This window comes from Macaca thibetana, chromosome 18 (assembly GCF_024542745.1).
Source record: "Macaca thibetana thibetana isolate TM-01 chromosome 18, ASM2454274v1, whole genome shotgun sequence".
NCBI classification, from domain to species: Eukaryota; Metazoa; Chordata; class Mammalia; order Primates; family Cercopithecidae; genus Macaca; species Macaca thibetana.
In genome coordinates, this window is record NC_065595.1 from 58,853,174 (window position 1) to 58,877,549 (window position 24,376).

The 24,376-nt window shown below is 39.2% G+C and overlaps 1 protein-coding gene across 2 annotated transcripts in view; it reads right to left on the bottom strand.

The window, feature by feature from the left end:
- MIB1 (MIB E3 ubiquitin protein ligase 1) overlaps positions 1-23,488 on the bottom strand; it is a 133,589-nt gene extending 110,101 nt beyond the window's left edge. For both annotated transcript variants that reach the window (XM_050767618.1, XM_050767617.1), the window contains exon 1: positions 23,231-23,488. In XM_050767618.1, the coding sequence (XP_050623575.1) occupies positions 23,231-23,459 (229 nt within the window). In that variant the 5' untranslated portion in view covers positions 23,460-23,488. The remainder of the gene's footprint in view (positions 1-23,230) is intronic.
- Between the last annotated feature and the right edge of the window lie 888 nt (positions 23,489-24,376).

Sequence of the window (24,376 nt, forward strand, 5' to 3'; positions counted from 1 at the left end):
AGAACTTATGTTCGACACACAGAAAGAAAGAATCCTTTATCACTAAGGAGATGTTTCAGACTACAAAACCTCAGAAATCTTTGAAAGAATTTTCAACTATTTTCTAGGTAAACAATTACTCCAAAAGAAAAGACCATTTTGCCCTTACGATATCATGGAAACAAACTATCAATGAACTTAAGCATTTACTACCCTTAGATATTGACAAGTTTTTCCCATAGTCAAGAAAATTTAGAAAATGACTAGGAAACAAGTTTCCCTATTTTAAAGGAAACAATACACTATAGTGGGGCTTTATCCCCTTAGGGAACAAGAAATAATAAGCTCTAGAAAAAATAAACACTTGGTAAAATGACCTCCACTAAAATTAATCACATGGATGAATGAGACAGACATTAGAACTATAAAAGGTACCAATATAGGTAATGAAAACAACCTTCATTTTCAGGTGAAATAATTGGGGGTAAAACTCCTTTACTATTCTATTGTTATATTAGTATCACTTGTTCAATAAATAAAAACTAGGATTTTTTTTTTTTCAACAATATGTGGCTTGTCAACATCAGTGTCACTACTTTATAAACACATCCTGAATGGTCAAGCTCAATGCTGAACAAACAAGGGCTGTATTATCTGTGCAAAAGTGACATTCTCCTGGATTCAAGTTCTGACTCTGTATTTACTTTTACGCCCTTGAAAAGGTCGTTTTATCAGAAGTATTTACGTATAAAATAATGTGTGTGTTGTGTTTTTTTTGTGTTTCTGTTTTTGTTTTTCAAAATAATTGCAGGGAGGCAGAGAGAAAGTAAAGTGGGATTCAGGTAAAACAAGATTAGCCATGTTGAAGCTGGGTAATGGGTACATGGGAGTTCATTACATTATCTTTCTCTTTGTATCCATTTAGAACATTTCCATAATTAAATAGAAGAAAGGAGCCCTTTCATTCTCACAGCCTCGTCCCCTTTGGAGAATGTAATATATTCTTTAAAGGTGAGACAACATGTTCTAAAAATCAAATAACATGCTACATATGTAAAAACTAGAGTACAAAAGTAGTCATATTACTAACATAATACACTATTGCTACTTCCTGATAAGGAAAAAAAAAACCCTATGTTATTCATTTTCTATATTCAAATAACCAGATTCTAAACAAAGGGCCAAACTTGAGTGTATGCCTGTTTTGAGGGAAAGGGAGGGGAGGGGCAAGGATTAGGAAGGAAGAGGGAGGGAAGGCAGGAAGGAGGGAAGCAGGGAAGGAAGGAGGAAGGAACGAACACCTGAAAGAATTGGGATACTAATGGACTACAAAAAGCCTGATACCCCAACACCAAATATGTTTTATGTGCAATCCTTCTGCAGTCTCCTGCCACATAAATGCCTGACTGTAGGGACAGAAGACAGTGGACATGAGTGTCTACTGATTCATTCAGAACTATTTCTTTATTCCTACTGCAGGCATGCCCTCTGCTGCTTTCAAGTATCACTCTTAGAGCCATGTTCACGCCACTGCACTCCAGTCTGGGCAACTAAGAAAGACTCTAACTCAAAAAAAATTAAAAAATTACAAATCACGCCTGCTGTAGTGTGGACAAAAAAGATATGAAAAAAGTAAAAACGGCTAGAGAAAGGGAGTCAGGTTAAAAGAAGTTAGTAGCAGCCCAGCTAAGATAATGGTAGCTTAAATTAAGGTGATGACAGTAGAAATTGAGAGAAATGGGTTCCAGAGATATTTAGGGCTTGGTAGCTATGGGTCAGGAGACAAAAGATATAGAGGATATAAATGAGAAAGTCTAAACGAGATCGTTCAAGAGAAAACAGGTGAAGTATTAGAGATATTTAGCAATTAAACAGTACAGTAAACTGAAATCTAGAACTGCTCTGCTTAAAAACTAGAATGGAGTCACCAACAAAAAATAAGAATATCTAATCAAAAAATACAAGCCCAGGTCTCCATTGATAGAAATTCGCCTGAGAAACTAAATAGGAAAAAGAATCAGGAAAAGTTCCACAGAAATGATGGATGAGTGGAACTTTCAAAGAAAGGAAGAAATCACAGAAAAACAGAGTATGTTCAATGAACCAGGAACGACTTTGCTTAGCAGAAACATGCAATACAGCCAGAGACCTGGAGATAAATTATAGAGTCAGGCTAGAAATTAACAAGATCAGACATGATTTCTAACCTGTATACAATACGGTATTTAAATTGCTATCTCAAATGGTAAAAACAAGCGTATGTGATTTAAGAATTTACTTGTATAACTTACTATCCACTTAATATTCAAAATCAACTTAAATACTCTGGGGCCAATATTCTCATCTATAAACTAAGAAAACACTTCCTTTCACAAGGAAAGAGACATTGTGAGGCTAAATTGTTAGACATTCCTAGAAACAGAAACTTCATTTAAAAAAAGAAAAAAAATTAAAGTGATAGGTAAACACACTTTGAAAAACTTTAAAGCAAAATATACATATAAAGAAGTATACTGCACTTAACTTCATCTTAATATAGATTTAGTAAATGCACTAGTCATCTATTTAATATAATCAGAATCATCAACTATCCCAGACAAATTTTGCAATACTTATACAGAAATCAAAGAGCTTAATAAAAGTTTAAATTTTTCAGAGACTGTATATGGGGAACATTTAATTATTCATCTGTGAATTAAAAGATTAAAAAAAATAAAAACTTCTAAATAGCAATTATATACCGTATTACTAAAGTAACTAAAGTAATTTGAAAGTTGGTTTGTGTAAAGATTTGCTTAGGTTCCTTCATGTTTTTGTTTGTTTTTAGTTTAAAGTGATATACACGACATCTCTGATGCTTATACTTCATGTTAAATGCTCCTGCTCACCCAGCTGCTTCCTAGAATTAATATACACTCAGCGTAGAAAACCTGGAAAACCACAAAGGCTAATCCCATCAGCACATCCAGGGAATTATCTTTCTAGTTTTTATATTACATGTAACATACAATTTAGATGCAAAAATGTCACATTGTAGTTTCTTGCAAACTACTTTATAAAATGATATTTTACCATGTCAGTAATAATTCTTCTACAACATGGTTTAATAACTGTATAGAATTTCCCTCTATGGATTAACATAATTTACATATAATAGTCCCATATTTTCAACACTGGTTATGTTAACTTTTTGTCTTTATCTGCCACAAACAAGTATCTTTGAATGTGCCTTTTTTAAACATTGAAGGCAGGGTCAAAGTCTGACCACATTTGAAACACTCTGTAAGTGCCTTCTATAGAGATTGTATCCATTTATATTTCCCTTTCAGCAGTATCTGACTGGCTTTCTTGACACATCTTTAGCATGCACTGAAGTAGTATTTTTAATCTGTGCCAATTTGAGAGGAAAAAATTGGTATTTCTTGTTTATTTTCTTTTTTAAATTCTAAAATTAATAACACACTTACCATAAAACTTTAAACAACCCAAAAGCATAGAGAACAAAATGTGAAAGTCCCCCGTCATCGTGCACTCCCACCCACTGTTAGCAGTTTGGTGGGGGTTTCCAGATTGTTTTCTGGGTACACATTTTCTATGTGTGCTCTCGTCGGCGTGTGTGTGACTTCTGAGGCTTCATGCTTAGAAAGACTTTCCTTAAAATGGTAAAATATACTATTCAACTCTTAACCTAGCACTTTTATGGTTTTCTCAGAACTGGCTCAGAGCTCCCGGTGCAGGCAGGTTGTGAATCCTGAGGGGAGAGAGAGTGACAGACAGACAGACACAGACAGACAAGCGACATCTGCCTTGCCTTTTGTGACCAAACCTCAGAATTCACAGTGTTACTTCCTCTTTACTCTATTAATTGAGGCAGTTACAAATGTCTACCCAGGTCCACTGAGGGAGGGAAGCAGCCTCTTGAGGTGGAATATCATTGTTTCCTAAGAAGAGCACGTGAGATGGGATGTAGATTGGTGCGGCCATCTTTGAAAAATACCACCTGGCATGCCTCTCCTCCATTTTAAATATAACTTGGTTTTCCAGGAATAGAACTGTGTATAATGCCTATATAAAACAGGGGTATGCCTGTATTTCAGTATTAAAATGTGAATTTAAAAAAACTAATTAAATGGATTGTTATAGTTGGCATTTCTCTTTAAAAATGGCAGTTCTATGAAAATTTAATATTCAGTTTAATAGCCCTGCACCAGACAACTATGACAGTTCTTCAAAATCTTTTTCTGTTTATGGGTTTCACAATTTACCTTTAAAAAAAAAAAAAAGAAAAAGAAAACTTTGTGTGACCTAGAATAGTTCTGTACCTAATTTTGTAAACTTTTGATATTTGTGTTAGAAGCAATAATATAGAAATAATTATAGAATTATTTTTCCAAAATGGACATTATATGGAATTGATTACATATTGATTTAAAGCAACCTCACTGCCACACGCCTGAAGTTAGATTCTAATAACCGTATCTGTTTTAGCACAGGAAAGCTGACGAAAAATATCACAATTAATATCAAATACCAATCATAGTAAATGTCCACAAAATGGCTAAGTTTCTGAACAAGGTCTAAAATAAATCTGATTTAGTTCCATCATCACAAAAAAGTAAAATGCACTAAACAAATCAGTACTCACTACACACTTAAGCGGTTTATCCTGAATTTATCCTGAATTAACTGTGCAGCTCTTCAAATGTGACTTGGTTGATGAAAGACGTAGGGAAAATGTATCCCCAACTACCCAACTCAACAACAACAGAAAAAAACTGTCCAGTTTGCAACCACTGCCTCATTTACATATTTTTCATTTCTAAGTTCATTTGCCACAACATACAATGATAACAGTCATGAGCTCATAATCTATGTACAGGCTTTCTTTAAAAGGAACCATTTAAACACACAATGACAACCGGTTAAAAAAATTCATGGTTTTAAAGAATACCTCAGGAAAACCATTAATGCACACAAAAGCACATCCAATTGCTTTCTTGGTTCCCACAGTTCAAATGCCAACAAAGCTACTGAACAGCTGTGAAACAGACTAACACTAAGAATTGAAAAATGTAAACAAAGCAACCCATTCCTCTATCAAAATGAGCACTACAGAATTTTTAATGAGAATACAATTAATTGACTTTGAAACAAAAGTTGATATTTAAAGAAAACATAAAACAGAAGAAAGGGCATTAAATAAACAAGACCAACATTTTACTAATCTCTTACTGTACCATGGTAGCTTTTTTGTTTCCCTCACTACATCCACCCAATTCATTTTCATCTAAAACCATTAGCCCTGGCAAGAGTTTTTCCTTAAAAATTTTTATTTCATAAAATTTAACTCCTTAACTGAACCTTTTTTTTTTCCTTTTTTTTTCCTTTCTACAGAATACCATATTACCCCTAAGGAGTTAATGTCCTTTTCTCCTTTGCTAAGCTTTATGAAGACATCTGCCACCGTTAAATGAACCACCTGATAGCTTTTGACTCATTCTACTAATACTCAAATGACCATCTGCTCTAAGTTTTAATGGTATCTTGCCTGAGTTTAATAATTTAGAGAATTTGTATAACTGAAGTATTTTTGTTGGAAAATTTTATGAATATAGTAAAACATGTTGCTTAAGATCAATAACTACATTCTTAACAGACCTAATGAAAATAGCTCAAACTCACAAAGCACTGATTTAAGTAAAATGTTAAATTTCTGGGTAGAAATGATGGCTGAAAGAGAAAAGCAGAGTTTTCACTACAAGCAGTTAAATACATATGAAGTGCTTCAACAACAGAACAAAAATCTCTAAATTATCACTTCATAAAACAGCAAAAGTAAAAAGTAAACAACATAACTGTTCATTAACAACAGAATGGATATATATATTAGGGATACAATGGAATATCAAAAATGAATGTTCAACAGCCACACAATTCAACATGGACATACCCTTCACCATAATGCTGAATTTTTAAAAATATAGAATACAAAGGCCAGACACGGTGGCTCACACTTGTAATCCCAGCACTTTGGGAGGCCAAGACAGGCGGATCAAGAGGTCAGGAGTTCGAGACCAACCTGGCCAACATGGTGAAACCCCATCTCTACTAAAAATACAAAAATTAGCCGGGCCCAGTGGTGCGCACCTGTAGTCCCAGCTACTCGGGAGGCTGAGGCAGGAGAATCGCTTGAACCCAGGAGGAGGAGGCTGTAGTGAGCCGAGATCACGCCACTGCGCTCCAGCCGGGGCAACACAGCCAGACTCCATCTCAAAAAAATATATATATATACACACACACATATATATAGTGTGTATATATATAATATATATATAGTGTATATATATATAATATATATAGAGAGAGAGAAAGAATACAAAGTGTTGAATGTAAATACATATTATTTACAGATATAGAAAAATGTGTAACATAAAGAAACTCATGGGAATGATAAAAACTAATTTGTGACAGTTGGTTACCTTAGGAGAAGAGGGGAAGGAATGCAAGTGAGAAATACTACACAAGGTGTTCAAATGTGTTAGTAATGCTTTCTTTCTAGATGGATTCTAGTTATTGGTTATATTACTTGTTTATTCACTTGTATATGCTAAATATTATGCAATAAATTTTAAAACTTTTCTTAAAAAGAAACATTCCTTCTAGACTAGTATGGTGCCTAGCTATACCCTAAACTTTGCCCAAATTCAAAGATTTCACCTAACATCAAAAAAAATGTACAAGTCAGCCAGGTGTGGTGGCTCATGCCTGTAATCCCAACACTTTGGGAGGCCAAGGCAGGTGGATCACAAGGTCAAACGTTCAAGACCAACCTGGCCAACATAGTGAAACCCTATCTCTACTAACAATACAAAAATTAGCCAAGTGTGGTGGCACACGCCTGTAGTCCCAGCTACTTGACCAGCCTAGCCAACATGGCAAAACCCCATCTATACGAAAAATACAAAACTTGCCAGCCACGGTGGCGTACACCTGTGATCCCACCTACTCGAGAGGCTGAGACAGGTGGATCACTTGAATCCAGAAGGCAAAGGTTGTAGTGAGCCAGGATTGTGCCACTGCACTCCAGCCTGGGTGACAGAGCAAGATTTCATCTCAAAAAAAAAAAGATTTTTATACCTTTTAAAATAACTGCACTAACTGGTAAAAACTCATTATCTGATTTTAGAAGCACAACACCTGTGTACCTTGAACTACTGTGATTTCATTTTACAGGTGACGAATGAAGGCTCGAAATGGGGGGGGAAAAATGACTGACAGACCAAGACTGGAATCTCCACCATCAACTTACTACTCGTGGAGTCTTGGGCAAATTAGTTTATTTCTCATGGCCTATTTTATCATCAATAAAATGAAGCCTAACAAACAACAATGAGATAAAGTATACAATGCCTGACACATGACTGGAGTTCAGTAAATGTTAATTCATTCCACTAGTTAATAGGCTCACTTGATAAAATCCTTAATTTCCCGGCTCCTAAGCTACTGCATTTTCTACTATCCCCTGCAAAGAAACTGGGGGGTAAGGGACAGTAAGGCACCATGATGTAAAATATTACGATTCAAAGCTCTCTGGATTTATTATCACTAGCCCTGCAAAACTGCCACAAATCAAACAATAATTTATTTTGATATTACAAAGTCTCTGCTCCATTTCTTGTTGGTTTAGGAACAAAATTATCATCAAGACAATAAATCCACTCCTGGGGGAAACCAAATACTCTTATCATAAGTGTGCTCTGAGAATATAAATGAATTCTAACCCAAGCAAATATTCATGAAAGTAAATTTGCTTTTAAAAAGTAATAAATATATAAATAAGTAAGTATTCCAAAGCCAAAAATGAATGTCTGGACTATCTGCTGTTTTCCATTTCTTATGACATTATCTCCTCCACTAATTTAAATGCTACCTTATCTTAGTCATGTTCCACAAGTCCATTTTATAAAAGTCAGTTGCTGGCCGGGTGCGGTGGCTCATGCCTGTAATCCCAGCACTTTGGGAAGCTGAAGCAGGCGGATCATGAGGTATCAGGAGCTCGCGACCAGCCTGACCAACACGGTGAAATCCCGTCTCTACTAAAAATACAAAAATTAGCTGGGCATGGTGGTGTGTGCCTGTAATCCCAGCTACTCAGGAGGCTGAGGCAGGAGAATGGCAAGAACCCAGGAGGCGGAGCTTGCAGTGAGCCAAGATCACGCCGCTGCACTCCACTCCAGCCTGGGCGACAGAGCGAGACTCTGTCTCAAAAAAAAAAAAAAAAAAAAAAAAAAAAAAGCCAGTTGTTTAGAATTCAGAACCCATTTTCCCTCAGAAACAAAAGTTTAAAGGTAACTTAGGTACCAGACTAGTTCACAAGAACCTGTTTACATAGCGCTAATCTGCAGGCTTAAAAGATAAAACATGTTGTGTTCCTAGTTCCATCTGAGGAAATGGTTAAACTGCTCTAACTATATTCCCAGACATGATAAGACAAGCTAAATGGTGTGCAGCCGTATGAATGTATGTGAGTAAAGAAATGGGTTTAAAAGCATGAGGAGGAATGTTCTTAAAGAGCCACTTTCCTACAGGTACTTAAAATGCACAAGCTCCTGTTTGATAACTTAAAGCAATGGTTTCCAAAAGTGAGTTACATGACCCAGGAGATATAGAAGATGACCTTTGAAATGCAAGAGAAAATCCTTTATCTGTCCACAATCCCTTATCTATAATGCCAAAATCCAAAAAAAACTCCAAACTCCAGAACAGTTTTTTTAGTAAGTTAGCAGCAAACTCATTTAATGGTAAACTCATCTGAACAAACAAAAGGCTACATACAGAATATAGTCTTTATTTATCCCCTTAGAATTATTCCTGTGCTTTGCTGCAGAAGTATTAATGTATTTCTTTATTTATAGGCTGTAGCTGTAGATCTCAAAGTGCATGTTATGTGTTACATGGCAAACACACCATATAATGCTAAAATCCAAAAGTTCATAAACTCAGTGCCAAGCATTCTCAAAAAGGTGTTGTGAACTTCCCTTAAAATGTCAACTTTTATATTTACTTTTTTTCCTAAAAACAGAAGAATAAAATTAAGTTTCACTCATTGTAAATCAGTCTATTGACATTAACATCCTAGTGGGTCCCTGAAAAAAACCCACATGAAACACCTGGAACACAAAAGGTATATACTGAGGGTGAGTGGGAGTTTGAGAACATGAGGGAGTTAACAAAGCTCCTCTGTGTTGTGTGCTTCTGACACATTAGCACATGCTGCAGCTTTTGTGTACCTACTTCGGCATTTTTGTGGCGTATACCCTAATGATACAAAATAAAATGTCACTGATTACCTTGAAACAGAGTGCTTAGAAGAGTCAAAATTAAGAATGAGTTTCATATTTTTCTTTTACAAAATAATAGTGTTGCAAAACTGTACACTCATTCTGTGATGAAAAATAATTATTGGTGGTGTACCTCTTAGAAATTTTTTTTTTCTAATTACACCTATTGAATCTGTCCCTTCCAAGGAAAGGTGATATCTGGCAATAAATGTCAGATGCTTTCCCAAAGAAACTAACATGAACAATGTGAAACTGATTGCGGATGTTGGAGCTGTTTCCATCATTACATAGTTCTTAATGCTAAAATGATGTGTAGTACCAACAAACTCATCTGCATCCTTAAAAGACGGTAATATTTACTTAATTTTAAATTCAATGGATGTTTAATTCATTTGTTCAAAATATAAAAGTGAATGCCTTCCAATTTAGTCTGCAAGAAATGATTAGCATCAGAAAAGATGGGCAATTAACAGCTAAATTTCAATGGAAATTTTTACTTAACTGGTAAATGAGATAGAAAAATAAGAATCAAGATTTAGTAAACACATTGTATTAGGATCCAATCAGGAAATAGAAACCATATAATACACCACCCCTAGAAGTGGGGAAACAACGGGAAAAGAAAGGACTTAATGAGGCCCCAAGGAACTAGAATACAGACCTTTAAAAAGCTGCTATGACTGGTTGATACAGGTGTCCTGGAGGAGGGTACAGAGTCCAGTTTTGCTGTTGTCGGAAATACAGTAGACCCTCCTTATCCAAAGGGAATACTTTCCAACACTCCCCAATGGATGCCTTAAAGTGCAGATAACACTGACCCCAACTGCTGCCAAATGGAACACATTTCTGTTCACGTCTTCCAAGCACAAATTTAGGCTGTTTCCATCTTAACTAAGCGCTTATGCGCTGTGGCCCTAATTTTTGTAGTTTAAGATGTGACAGCAAAACTAACATGAAATTTTTTTCTTTCTTCACAATTTCATGGATAGACAGTTCATTACTGTAGATCTCAGAATCCTCAGCACAGGATTTTTTCTATTTCCCTGAGAACTTTCACCTTTTTACTTAAAGGATGCACTTGATGGCTTCTCTTTGACCTGTCTGAATTGCCAACATCACTACTCCTTAGCTTTGGGGCCATTATAAAGTCAAATAAGGGTTACGTGAACACGAGCCCCACAATACCATGACAGTTGATCTGATAACAGGCAGCTACTAAGTGACTAAATAGGTGGGCAGCATAGGCAGTGTAGGGAAGCTGGACACGGTGACAGATTTGGTCCCAGGCAGGAAAGTTCATCACACTATTCAGAATACTGTGCAATTTAAAACGTATGAATTGTTTATTTCTGGAATTTCTGATTTTATATTTTCAGACCATGGTTGACCTCAGATAACTGAAAATGAGGAAAGCAAGACCATGGATAAAGGGGGACTACTATATGTAAACTAGAATCAAATACTGATACGGAAATCAACATCCCATCCTAGCCTGCTGGGTAGAACGACACCAAACAGGAAAGAGCAAGTCAGATTCCCAATCTAGCCTTCCAGTCTCCCTCTAGTGCCTCCTACTGGCAAAGGAGAAATATCCAACTGGCAAAGGAGAAATACAGTGTGCAGAACCAGTCCAGCCTCACAGGGCAGAGATGGGGGTTAGGAGGTGAGGTTAATAACCAGCATACATCCATCAGAAATGCACTTTTTGGCCGGGCGCCGTGGCTCACACCTGTAATCCCAGCACTTTGGGAGGCTGAGGCGGGTGGATCACCTGAGGTCAGGAGTTCCACACCAGTCTGGTCAACATGGTGGAACCCCATCTCTAATAAAAGCACGAAAAATTAACTGGGCGTGGTGGCAGGCACCTATAATCCCAGCTACTTGGGAGACCAAGGCAGGAGAATCACTTGAACCTGGGAGGCAGAGGTTGCAGTGGGCCAAGATCGCGCCACTGCGCTCCAGCCTGGGCAACAAGAATGAAACTCTATCTCAAAAAAAAAAAAAGAAAGAAAGAAAGAAAAAGAAATGTACTTCTTTTATTAGGCTCTATGATCTGTCACTGTGAGGTCTATGTTTTAGCTACAGCATCCAGTAAAACCAAGAATTGAAACAAACAAAACTTAGACTTGACTTACTGTTACATTGAAATTTTCAAAAATAAAATCAAATTGGTCTCATCTCATTTAAAAAAAAAAGAAGATTTTGAGCCTGGGCATGATGGCTCATGCCTGTAATTGCAACACTTTGGGAGGTCAAGATGGGTGCATCACTTGTGGTCAGGAGTTCAAGACCAGCCTGGCCAACATGGTGAAACCCCGTCTCTACTAAAAATACAAAATAAGCCGGGTGTGGTGTCGGGCACCTGCAATCCCAGCTACTTAGGAGGCTGAGGCAGGAGAATCGCTTTAACCTGTGAAGCAAAGGCTGCAGTGAGCCGAGATCGTGCCACTGCACTACAGACTGGGCAACAAGAGCAAAACTCCATCTCAAAAATAAATAAAAAAAAATAAAGAATATTTTGAGAAACAAAATACCAAAATATCATTCTGAAGGTTTAATCCTTTCAGTCTATTCATCCTTTTTCTACATATATTTTCCCATAAATAATATTTTAGCCTTTAAAAAATTTACATTAAAAGCACAATATTGGGGTAGGGAGGGGGCAGAAAAAAAAAGAAAAAGCACAGTATCTATGTTAGTCCTTTGAAACTTGCTTTTTCACTCAACATATATTTGGCAAACATACATCCAATTCTTCCACTTTAACTGCTAATATTTTACTTATTTGTGTTTTCATTAGTCTGTATATAAACTTTTAATAATTCCCCAATTGTTATTTTTAATAAACAATATTGCAATGAATTTCTTCATACACATCTTTATAAATATGTGCCTGAGAATCTCATGAATATACACCTGGAAGATGTTTTCAGCTGCAGAACATGTGTTTTTTGTTGTTTTTTGTTTGTTTGTTTGTTTTTTAATTTACAAGATGTTGCCAACTTGCTTCTCAAAGTGGTTGTACGGATTTACTCTACCACAAGGCCTGGAGAGTTGTTTCCCTATATTCTTCATTAATACATACTATAATTTGACTTTTAATTTTTGTCAATCTAACTGAAGTGAAAAGATATCTTTTGTTTCATTTGTACTTCCCAGGTTACCTATGAGTTCGTTGTGTGAATAATTATAGTTATTAGCTTTTTCAAAGCCAGAGAAATATTTATATTTAAATTTATCTAATCCATTTATTTCCTAAAGGAAAAAGACAGCTGGTTGGCCCAATTCTAACTGCTACCTGAAAATTTTCTGCCTTACCAGGTAATGTAATTATCCATGACCACATACAAACATAAATATTAATAGGTCAATTTTTCTCATTAAATAAAAAAAACTTTACAAAAAACCTAACATTTCAGTAATTTGAATACTAACAATGATATGATAGTTGAGTAGATATGACAATGTCACATCTTCTGCCAAGAGCAGAGCTTGTCCTCAAGAGCAGAGCTGGGACTCTTGAGGACATGTGTTTGGAATAAAGAATAAAAGATAAAGGACCCCAGTACTACTATAACAGTGAAGTTTGACCAGCTCAAACTGGAGGATCTGACAGCCTTATATGAAGCTCAATTACTTGCTTTAACAACAAAAACTTTCATGGGACTAATACGTTTTCTTACAAGAAGCTAAATATAATTATATGTAATAAACTACCTGTGACATATTGTGTAGACACACACACACTCCCAAAAACCTATTAATGTCCAACAATGGTATAACATTAAGTTAATCAAATAACCACAGCATGGACTAGCATAGGACTTCTCATATCCAACATTAAATGCTAGAACAGGGAGGCAGTTCTGACAGAAAAAGATTTTGAATAGAATTGTGTATTCAACCAAATTATCAGTCAGTTTTGGGGGTGAGAGAGACAGTGTAGCAAAATAAAGCAATTTTCAGGCCTGCAAGGACTCAAACTCCTATAAAGAAAGAAAAGGGAAAAAAGGGAAGAAAGAAAGGAAGGGAAAAGGATTTTTCCCCCAAGAAAATGAGAAGGGAATGACATGAGATATAGTATAAGAAGGAGTAATAAGAGAGAACTACAATTTTAAATCCAATTAATTACTAGTAACATAACTGTGAGCCGGTGTGGTAGCTCACGCCTGTAATCCCAGCACTTTGGGAGGCAGAGATGGATGGATCACTTGAGGTCAGGAGCTTGAGAGACCAGCCTAGCCAACATGGTGAAACCCCATCTCTACTAAAAATACAAAACTTTGCTGGGTATGGTGGTGCATGCCTGTAGTCCCAGTTACTTGCGGGGCTGAGGCAGGAGAATCACTAGAACCCAGGAGTCAGAGGTTGCAGTGAGCCGAAATCGCACCACTGCACCCCACCCTGGGCGACAGACTATGTCTCAAAATAAATAAATAAATAAAATAATAATAATAACTGTGACGTTTAATGCAATTTTATGAGCAAATCTTTTTTTTTTTTCCCTCCTCTGTTTGAGACTGGGTCTCATTCTGTCACCCAGGCTGAAGTGCAGTAGCATGATCTCAGCTCACTGCAACCTCTGCCTCCCAGGATCAACTGATTCTCCTGCCTCAGCCTCACCACCAAATAGCTCGGACTACAGGCACACACCACCATGGTGGGCTAATTTTTATATTGTTTTGTAGAGACGGGGTTTTGCCATGTTGCCCAGGCTGGTCTCAAACTCCTTGGCTCAAGCAACCTGCCCGCCTCAGCCTCCCAAAGTGCTAGGACTACAGGCGAGAGCCACTGTGCCCAGCTGAGCAAATCTTACAACATAAAAAGAAGCAAGTATTTACAGGAGTATGGTGGGGGAGAGAGAACAATGCAAACAAAAATTTGGGACTAATTTTCCTGAAAATTTACATAAAACCAACACAATGAAAAAGGTAAGAGGTATGGGGCAGGAGATGGCCCGGCACAGTGGCTCACATCTGTAATCGCAGCACTTTGGGAGGGTGAGGCGGGTGGATCACCTGAAGTCAGGAGTTCCAGACCGGCCTGGCCAACATAGTGAAACCCCATCTCCACTAAAAATACAAAAATTAGGCTGGGTGCGGTGGCTCACACCTGTAATCCCAGCACTTTGGCAGGCCGGCGGATCACAAGGTCAGGAGATCGAGACCATCCTGGCTAACACAGTGAAACCCCGTCTCTACTAAAAATACAAAAAATTAGCCATGCACGGTGGCATGTGCCTGTAGCCCCAGCTACTCGAGGGGCTGAGGCAGGAGAATGGCGTGAACCTGGGAGACGGAGTTTGCAGTGAGCAGAGATCTTGCCACTGGTACTCCAGCCTGGACAACAGAGCGAGACTCCGTCTCAAAAAAAAAAAAAAAAATACAAAAATTAGCCAGACATGGTGGCACCCGCCTGTAATCCCAGCTACTTGGGAGGCTGAGGTAGAAGAATTGCTTGCACCCAGTAGGAGAATCACTTGCACCCAGGAGGTGAAGGTTGCAGTGAGCTGAGATCATGCCATTGCACTCCAGCCTGGGTAACAGAGTGAAACTCCATCTCAAAAAAATAAAGAAAGAAAGAAGTATGGGCAGGAGTAATTAAGAGACTGACTAGTTTTCAAAAAAAAACTAATTTTTTTATCTGTTTTTTACATATTAAAAGGTAATAATTAGCAGAGCAGAAAAAAAAAGGTGATAAAATTTCTAACTCACTGGTTAAAAAAAAAAAATACAAGAAAACTGGAAAGTTAAAAAGTAAGGTAGCAGCCAGCTGCGATGGCTCATGCCTGTAATCCCAGCAATTTGGAAGGCCGAGGCAGGCAGATCACCTAAGGTCGGAAGTTCGAGACCAGCCTGACCAACATGCAGAAACCCCGTCTCTACTAAAAATATAAAAAATTAGCTGGGAGTGGTGGGGCATGCCTGTAATCCCAGCTACTCGGGAGGCTGGGGCAGGAGAATCACTTGAACACGGGAGGCAGAGTTTGCAGTGAGCCAAGATCGCGCCATTGTACTCCAGCCTGGGCAATAAGAGGAAAACTTTGTCTCAAAAGAAAAAAAAAAGTCAGGTAGCAGTCATCAGAAAAAATGTATCAGTTGCCACAATACATATGAACAAGTTAAATTCCTCTATTAAAAGACAAAGGTTCTCAAAGTCAGTGAGGATAATATTTAACCATGTCATTTATAACAGAAATTGCTATAACAAATCAATTTAAAAGCTAAAAATTAGTAAACAAAGGTATATATACACAAATATACTTGTTACAGTGTTGTTTAAAATGACAAAAAGGAAACACTATAAATGTCTATCAAAATAGTTAAGTAAAATATTTTTTAACTGTTAAATACCATGTACCTAATAAAAAGAATGAGACAGATTCTTATGTGCTAACACTGCAAGATGTCCAAGACAATATATATTTAAAAAGAAAACTGAAGAACAGTACGTATGGCATACCTATATGGGAATACATATATATTTCTCTATAAGTAGTTAAGTTTAACACATAAAAATAACTGTCACCTTGTTTTACCATATAGGAAGTACATATTAGATTACTTATAAGGAAAACAGAAAACACATATGTCAAGCAGAAAAAAGGAATGAAACAAAACTATGTATACCATAAAACCTTAGCTGTGCAAAAAGAACACACTAGAAAGAAACTAGCAGGGCTCAGTGGCTCATGCCTGTAATCCAGGCAATCTGGGATGCTGAGGTTGAAGGATCACCTGAGGCCAGGAGTTTGAGACCAGCCTGGGTGATACAGCAGGACCCCAACTCTAAGAAAAATAAAAAATAAAAAAAATTAGCCAGGCTCGGTGGAGTGCACCTATAGTCCTAGTTACTCGGGAGGCTGAGGTGGGAGGATCACCTGAGCCCAGGAACTCGAGGTTGCAATGAGCTACAATCACACCACTGCACTCCAGCCTGGGCAACAGAGTGAAACTTTTTTTTTTTTTTTTTTTTTTTAAAAAAAAAAAAAAAGGCCAGACACGATGGCTCACAACTGTAATCCCAGCACTTTGGAAGGCCAAGGCAGGTGGATCACTTGACCTCACAAGTTCAAGACCAACCAGGGCAACATGGCAGGACCCTGTCTCTACAAAAAAATACACAAATTATCTGTGCATGGTGGTGCGCACCTCTAGTTCCAGCTACTCAAAGGCTGAGGTGGGAATGAGGTGGGAAGATGGCTTGAGCCCAGGAGGCGGAGGCTGCAGTGAGCTGAGACTGTGCCACTGCACTCCAGCCTGGGGGACAAGAGTGAAACTCCAGAAAGAAAGAAGAGAAAGGGAGAAGGGGGAGAGAGAGAAAGAGGGAGAGAGGGAAAGGAGGAGAGGGGGAGGGGGAAGAGAGGGGGAGAGAGTGAGAGAGAGGGGTCGGGAGGGAGAAGGGGGAGGGAGAGGGGAAGAAAATAAAAATTAAAAAAGAATGATTTTGAAAAGAGCACTAAACAATTTACAACAGGATATATCACAAAGTTTCATTTCTAAATTGGTTTACATTTCATTATCAATTTTCCAACAAGCAAAGTATTACAGGTGGTCACGTTTCTGAATGACTATACTATAAAAGAAAAAGAGAATGATACAGAGGAAAAGCAATGAACTGGTATTCATCCCTACTATCTGCCACTCACCAGCTTTGTGACTGAACAAATTTCTTAATCTCTCTGAACCTCAGTTTCCTTTTATCTTGTTTTAGGATAATATCTATCTAATCTCGGGTCCAATGAGTTAAAAGCTCTTTGAAAAGTGTGTTTGATTCAGAAAATACTCATCCAGAGACATGGCTCTGCTGGAAAATGGAGATACAAGAATAACACAGACCCTTTCCCTTAAACTAATAATCTAGTGCAAAAGACAATTACAACACAGCATACCCTGCTATAACAGATGAAAGCACACGTGTGATGAGATCACACTAGCTAGCAATTAAAGAGGGTGGAGGAGAGACCCTGGTGGATGGCTACCTGAGAACACATTTAAAAAGAAACATCTAATCTAATCAGAGGGACAGGCTGGAAAGTATAGGATCGAAAATATACCTTAAGATAGCATTACACTTACAAAAAGTACATATATTAGAAAGGTGTTACATGCTCCTTTCAGTTGCACACAATTCTCTTCTCCCCAACTAATAATGCCAATCTAGTTTTAAAAACATGTATTACCAACAAAAAATCAAGGCTTGAAATCTGTTGAAAGGAAAAGGAGAAAACAGAAACGCAGGGAATCTCAAGTAGACAAACAGTCACTCAGTACTCTGCTGTTCAAAGTGTGTCCTTGAGCCAGCAGTATCTGCATCACCTATGAGCTTATTAGAAATATTCTCGCAGAATCCCAGACTTACTGAATTAGAATCTGCATTTTAAAAGGTCCCCAGGTGATCTGTGCGCTTTAAGCTTGAGAAGTACTGACACAGGGGTCTACTAGTTGATTACTTGAAGTCCTCAGCTCAACTAAGCTGCAATCTACAGGGACTGTTAAGAACTAGATAGACTTTCATAATTTACAACATTGTTTTAGTGGAGGAAATAAGAAAGACATTTTACAGAAGTCTTTAAAATAGGTAGGATATATGAGGAAATAAAGTTTTCCTTGCAGATGTCATTAGTAAAAAACATTTTGTGATATTTCATCCTTTCCAGGTGTGGCATCCTGCTGCCCAAACATTGTTCCCTCAAGTCCTGTTTTTTCCTACGGCTTTGTGTCCTGACAAATACCCTTTTCTACTGTAGTTCTAGAAACAGATCAGAATAGCGGACTCAGAAAAGGAAAAGCTGAGGATTATTAATTCATTTCATTTTTTTAATCCAGGGTCAGCCCTTTTAAACCTTCAATTGAATACAAAACATCTGATAAGTTTTTCCACATATGACCGGAGAGGCATTCTTTGCTAGTGGTCAAAGAAAAGGACAAAGAACTACCCCCAAAACAGTTTGAATGAACAATGACCCGAAGCTGGTTTTGAATAAAGCTGATTTTCTATACCTTTAACTTTGTATTATCTATACCAAGAATGATAGAACCTTAACAGGAAAGCTACATTCATTTTCTCTATTACCTCTGGTAACACTACAACAGTGTAGTCAAGTGAACACAAAACAAGCATAAATAAAAACACATTTCTCCCCAACTCCTATAAAATCAGTGCCTAGATGATAAAATGTCAACTACACCTACTTGACTACAGACTTTACAAAATTAAATCCAAACTAATTAAATAACATCCCATATAGTTCCAAAATCTTCTTGCTCACTACAAATGAGCCAAATGAATCTGGAAACTAGAAGTTATATCACTCAAACAGATACTAAATGCTCCTCTCTGCAAAGTTTAACTATCCTAGACCATAAATTCAAACATATCATGTGTGTCCTGAAGGAAAAAATAAAGCTGATATGCCAAAATATTACAGACCCGCATACAACTCCCAGACAAAATCTTCAAAATGTAGTGAAAAAAATCATATCAGAAAGATTCACAATGATCCAACCACTCCAGAATCCTTAACTCCCAGAAAAGTTGCAAGGAATCTTATGCTGAAGGTTACCCATTTCTTAATTCTCAATAATACTGCAATAAATTTTCTACTCATATAATGTAGGTGGAACTAGGGAACAAAGGATGAATAATCAAAGGCAACCTCAGTTCTCCCTCTGATAAATATGTTTTTTTTTAATTAAGCATAAAAATATGTCACACACAAAAATATAGAACGGGCTGAGTGCGGTGGCTCACACCTATAATCCCAGCACCTTGGGAGGCTGAAGCTATGGATCACTTGAGGTCAGGTGTTCGAGACCAGCCTGGCCAACATGGTGAAACCCCGTCTCTACTAAAAATACAAAAGTCAGGTGTGGTGGTGCATGCCTGTAATTCCAGCTACTTAGGAGGATGAGATAGGAGAATCGCTTGAATCTGGGGGACGGAGGTTGCAGTGAGCTGAGGTCACACAACTACATTCCAGCCTGGACCACAGAGGGAGACTGTCTCAAAAAAAATAAAATTGTGTGTGTGTGTGTGTGTGTGTGTGTGTGTGTGTGTGTATAATACCTATGCACTCACCACGGGGTAGGTTTAATCCCAGAACATTACCAAAATACTTAAAAGCCCCTGGTGTACTTCTACCAATTGTGCTCTCCACTCCCTTCACCATAAGGAGGTCCAATCCACTCCCTTGAATTTAGTGTTTATCATTAACTTTATGTGGCACACTTTTACCACACATGTACATATCCCCAAACCAATGAGTCTCAATTGGGAGCAATTTTGCCCCCACCAGGGGACATCTGGCAACGTCTGGAGATATTGTGGGTTGCCACAAGGAGGTGGGGTGCTACTGCATCTAATGGGTAGAGGCCAGGGATGCCTGCCTACAATGCACAGGACATTCCTATAACAAAAAATTATCCTATCCAATTTAAAATGTCAATAGTGCCAAGGTTGCAAAACCCTACCCTAAAATAGTTTTGTTCCGCACTTTAACATACCATAGGTTTTCTTTTGCAACTTACTTTATTTGCTTAACATTCTCTTTATATACAGTACTGTACTATATAAATTCATACAATTTATCCATTCTCCTGTTAATGTACATTTAAGTTGTTTCCAATTTTCTGTTTTTACATGCAACACTGCTGTGAACATTCTTTTTTAAATTTTATTTTATTTATCTCAAAACCATAGTAACTGCTGTGAACATTCTTATACAAGCCTCCATGTGCTCAAACAGAGATTCTCTCCAGGACAGTGACTTTCAGAGTGTTGTTCTTCAACCACTAGGGAAATCCTCAAGACCCTTTGAAGGGCTTCATGAGGTCAAAAGTATTTTCACAATAATACGTAAGGTACAAGTTATCTTTTTCATATTGGCATCACATTGCTGGTACAAAAGCAACAGTTGGTAAAATTTCTGGTGACTTAGCTGAGTTAACACTGTCATTAATGAGACACATGGATACTATTTACCTCCTGGTATCATGCACTAACAAGGGTAAAACATCATTTCTACGATAGTCTTGCCGAAAATACATAATCTGAATTTAATCATGAAAAAGCAGCAGAAATACCCAATTTGAGAGATAACAAGATTGTTTTTCATTACCTTGACACTGACTAAAGACTGAAGAACTCGCCCAGATTGGAAGAGACCACTAAATGCAACGTGTGATCTTGGATCAGAAAAAGAGTATTAGTAGGACACTAATAATAACCACTACATATAATTTGAATAAACGAAATTTGAATAAGGTGTATAGATTAGTTAATATGGTATTACCGTATTAGTGTTAATTTTCTGGTTTTGATCATTGTACTTGCTAAGATATTAACAGCTGCAGAAGGTGGGTAAAGGGCAAAAGGGAACTCTTACTAGTTTTGTAATTTTTCTGGAAGACTACAATTGTTTCAAAAACAAAAGTTAATTTTTAAAATGTTAATTTTATGCAAACAAATATCAAGTACTTAATAAATATTGAGTAAATCTTATAGAATGTAACAAAATGTCAATGAACACTGATTATTAAATCTTTTGAAGAAAAAAAAACACTGAAAGTAGTAGTATAGTACTGGGGCAAAACAAGAGCCAGGAGCTTACAATTTTGTTCAATTCTTTTTAAAAAAAAAAACCTGAAGAATTTAAACCATAGAAATTAAAATATATTTCAACAAGTATTTCATATGAAGATTGGCTGTCCTGTGTCCATCCTGCTCTTAAAAGGTTTATTAAAAGATTAGATGAACAAGATAAACCACTACATATAACAATATATAAAATGATCTTATTAAACAAAGATTCTAAAAGTTACTTCTGAAAAAATCTACTTTTATAGTAAGATAATAAAACTATTAATATGATAGATATACCCCATACTACAAACATATAGATAACATTACTATCCCTTCAAAAATCACCGTAGTAAAGAATCTGTTACACTTTACCCTAGATATTTAAATTTCCTCATAAAGCTACAATTACTGATACCAAGAATTCCTCCAAATACGGGTTGTGGTCAGACTTTAGTTTGAGCTAGCATGACAACAAAACTTCAAGGCTGCAGGTGACAAAACAAAACCCTGTCTCAAAAAAAAAAAAAAAAGAGTAGGCAGAAATTAGGCCTCAAACACTGTTGCTGGCAGTGTCAACTCATAAAACGTCTTCAAAAAGCAATTAGTCAATATCTACCAAAATGTTAAATATGTGCAATGTTTTGATGCAGCAATTCCACTTCTTCAGAAATACTCAGCACATATGCATAAGGATATATGTGCAAGGACCTATTCACTGCATCATTGTAAAGAAAACATGAAATAATAAAACGCCCATCGATAAACTCCTAGTTAGATAAATCACCGTATCCAATCACTGGAATACTATGCAGCCATGAAACAATGGAACAATCACCAATATAATTTAGTGAAAGAAACAAAAATGCAGAGGAGTGAATATAGTTATCATTTGTACTTAAAAGGGGATTAGATTTATAGTATAGTCACACACATGCTTGCCATGCAATAGAGTATTCTGTAAGACTACACAAAAAACTGATAACAATGGCTGCCCCTTTTTGGGCTGTTGAATCTTTTCATTTTCTTCTGGTCATGTACATACACTCTTTTTAATATTCAGAAAGCTATCTAAAGCCTGACCTTGTGACTGACTCCTGTAATGCCAGCATTTTGGGTGGCTAAGATGGGAGGGCTGCTTGAGGTCAGGAGTTCAAGACCAGCCCAAGAAATAAAGCGAGACAACTGTCGCTTTAAAAAAAAATTTTTTTTTAATAATTGTTTTTAAAAAGCTGGCTAAGGAATACAAGTTGTTGAATTAGCTGTTCAAAAATTGAGTTGGCTTGTGTTAAGTTCTTTATTGCTACTAATAATAACTATGAGCCCATTCCAAGATTTGTAAGGCCTTGCCAAACTCAATCAATGTCTTAGAAGCAGCTCATTTAGGAATACTGAAAAGTACCCAATTTTAAATGTGAACTATTTTCTACAGAATCAAGGATAAATAATACCAAAGATGAATCTATATGAAAATGAATTTGAAATTTATTTTGTGAAAGCAAGCCTTTGGTTTAATCATTTAGAAACTCTAGCGTCAATAACAGACCCCTAAAAGTCACTAATCAAGATTCGCTAATCAAGGATCCTGACTCACTGCTAGGTGAATGGGTAAGATTCTGACATCACCTTACTGAGACGGATGTTAGTGTAACAAAAAATAAAATCAGGTGTCCCCTATGCCGATCTGCCACTTGGAAAAAGTATTTAACACAAACAAATAGTTCAAGAGCTCAGGCTGTTTTTCCCTCTATTGATATAAAGATACAAAATAGAACAATATGGATGAAAAATCATTGCACAGAGTCCCAAGTAACATTTGGCTACCGAACTCCAAGTCATTCTGTGTCACAGGCGGTAAGAAAAAAGGCATCTCCACAAATCCGAGGTATGAACGGCCCCTCGGCAATTGTAAACGGTCAACTGAGCACCATATGGCAAGGCAAGCCTCCCTTCAGACAGTTATCACTTGGTGGCTGATTAATTTCAATGGCTTATTAGATAGGCCTCTCCAGACTCCTTCCCAAGAGGAGGAGTCGGGTTGGGGGAGCTGTGTCTGTTCTCTTCCCGGTGCTTTGTGTTTTCCAGGCTTGAAAACATCCCGGTGATGGTGCTGCCATCATATCCCTTGGGGGTAGGGGGTCTTTTCTGTAAGTTTTTGTTCACCCGTTCTGAACCTAGAATTCCCTTTGCGCTTTCCCTTTCCGCTCACTCCAGCCGGGCGCTGCCCACCAGGTGTCCCACCGCAGACCTCTCCCCGCGCCACCGACGTCCACCGCAGCTCGACCCTTCCCCCCGCGCGCGCAGGCCCGGGCCAGGTGGCCGCGGCTTACCGGTGGGCGCGCTGTCCAGGATGCGGAGGTCGTAAGCCCCGGAGCAGCGGTAGTTGGCAGCGGTGCCGTTGTCCCACACTACCACCACCTCCTCGGGGCTCTCGAAGCTCCGGACGGTGCCCACATGGCCCTCGCCGCCGTCCTGCTTCCCCCACTTCCAGTCCGGGCCGCGCACTACCCGAGCGCCAACCCCTTCCACCATCACCCGGTTATTCCGGGAGTTACTCATCGGGGCCCGGGCGGTGGGCTCCGCCGCTGCCGCCGCCGCTGCCGCCGGGGGGCCCGTGAGGGAGTTGGGCCCGGGCCGGACTCTCGGCGCCGGCGGGGGCGGCAGCGAGCCCCGGGGGACGTGGGAATAACTCACGGAGGCGGCGGCGCGGTCCCCGCGGAGCCCAAAGCCGCTGCCCAGCCGTCGCCGCCGCGCCCCCCGCTCGGACTGGAGGGCGGCCCGCGGCTGCTCGGAGGCGGCGGCTGCTAGCGGGCGGAGGGGAGGGGGCCGTGGGCGGGGACTCCCCCGCTTCCTCCGGGCTCCCTGGCCAGGCTACAGCGACGGCCGCCAGGAAACCACGCTCTCCCCCGGCCGGGAGCGCGAGGAGCGCAGGAGGCCGGGGGAGGTTAGCCCGGGGGGGGCGGCGAGGGCGACGGGGAGCAAGCTTAACTGCCGGCCTTTCTGCGACCCCGGGCCCTGGCTCCGGGGAGGGAGCCCGAGCGCCGGCGCCGCCTCCACCCCGTGGGCAGCGGTGGTACCTCCCGGCGTCCGGCGAGGGCCCGGGCCCTCTGGCCCCCTTCTCTCTGCCCCCGCACCAACCGCCGCGCTCCGCCCCGCCACAGAGTCCCAGCCCGGCGAGAGCGGCTCCACATCCGGGTACCGCCGTACCCACGGCCGGAGCGGCACCTTCTCAGAGCGTCTAGGAGGGGGATCCTCGGCAATAATACAGTGGGAAGGGTTTCGGGGAGCCGCGCGATCGCGGGAAGAAAGGAGGAGAAAACCGATCCCTAAGCGGCACTCCAGGGTCCAATGAGAATGCGCATGCGCGCGGTCTAGAAAAAGGGCGGATGGGAAGCCCAACCCCAGCCTCGGGCGGTGGAGGGGCGGATCCCTGGAGTTGCCGCCCGATGGTGCCGCGCGCCCAATGAGCTGTGAGG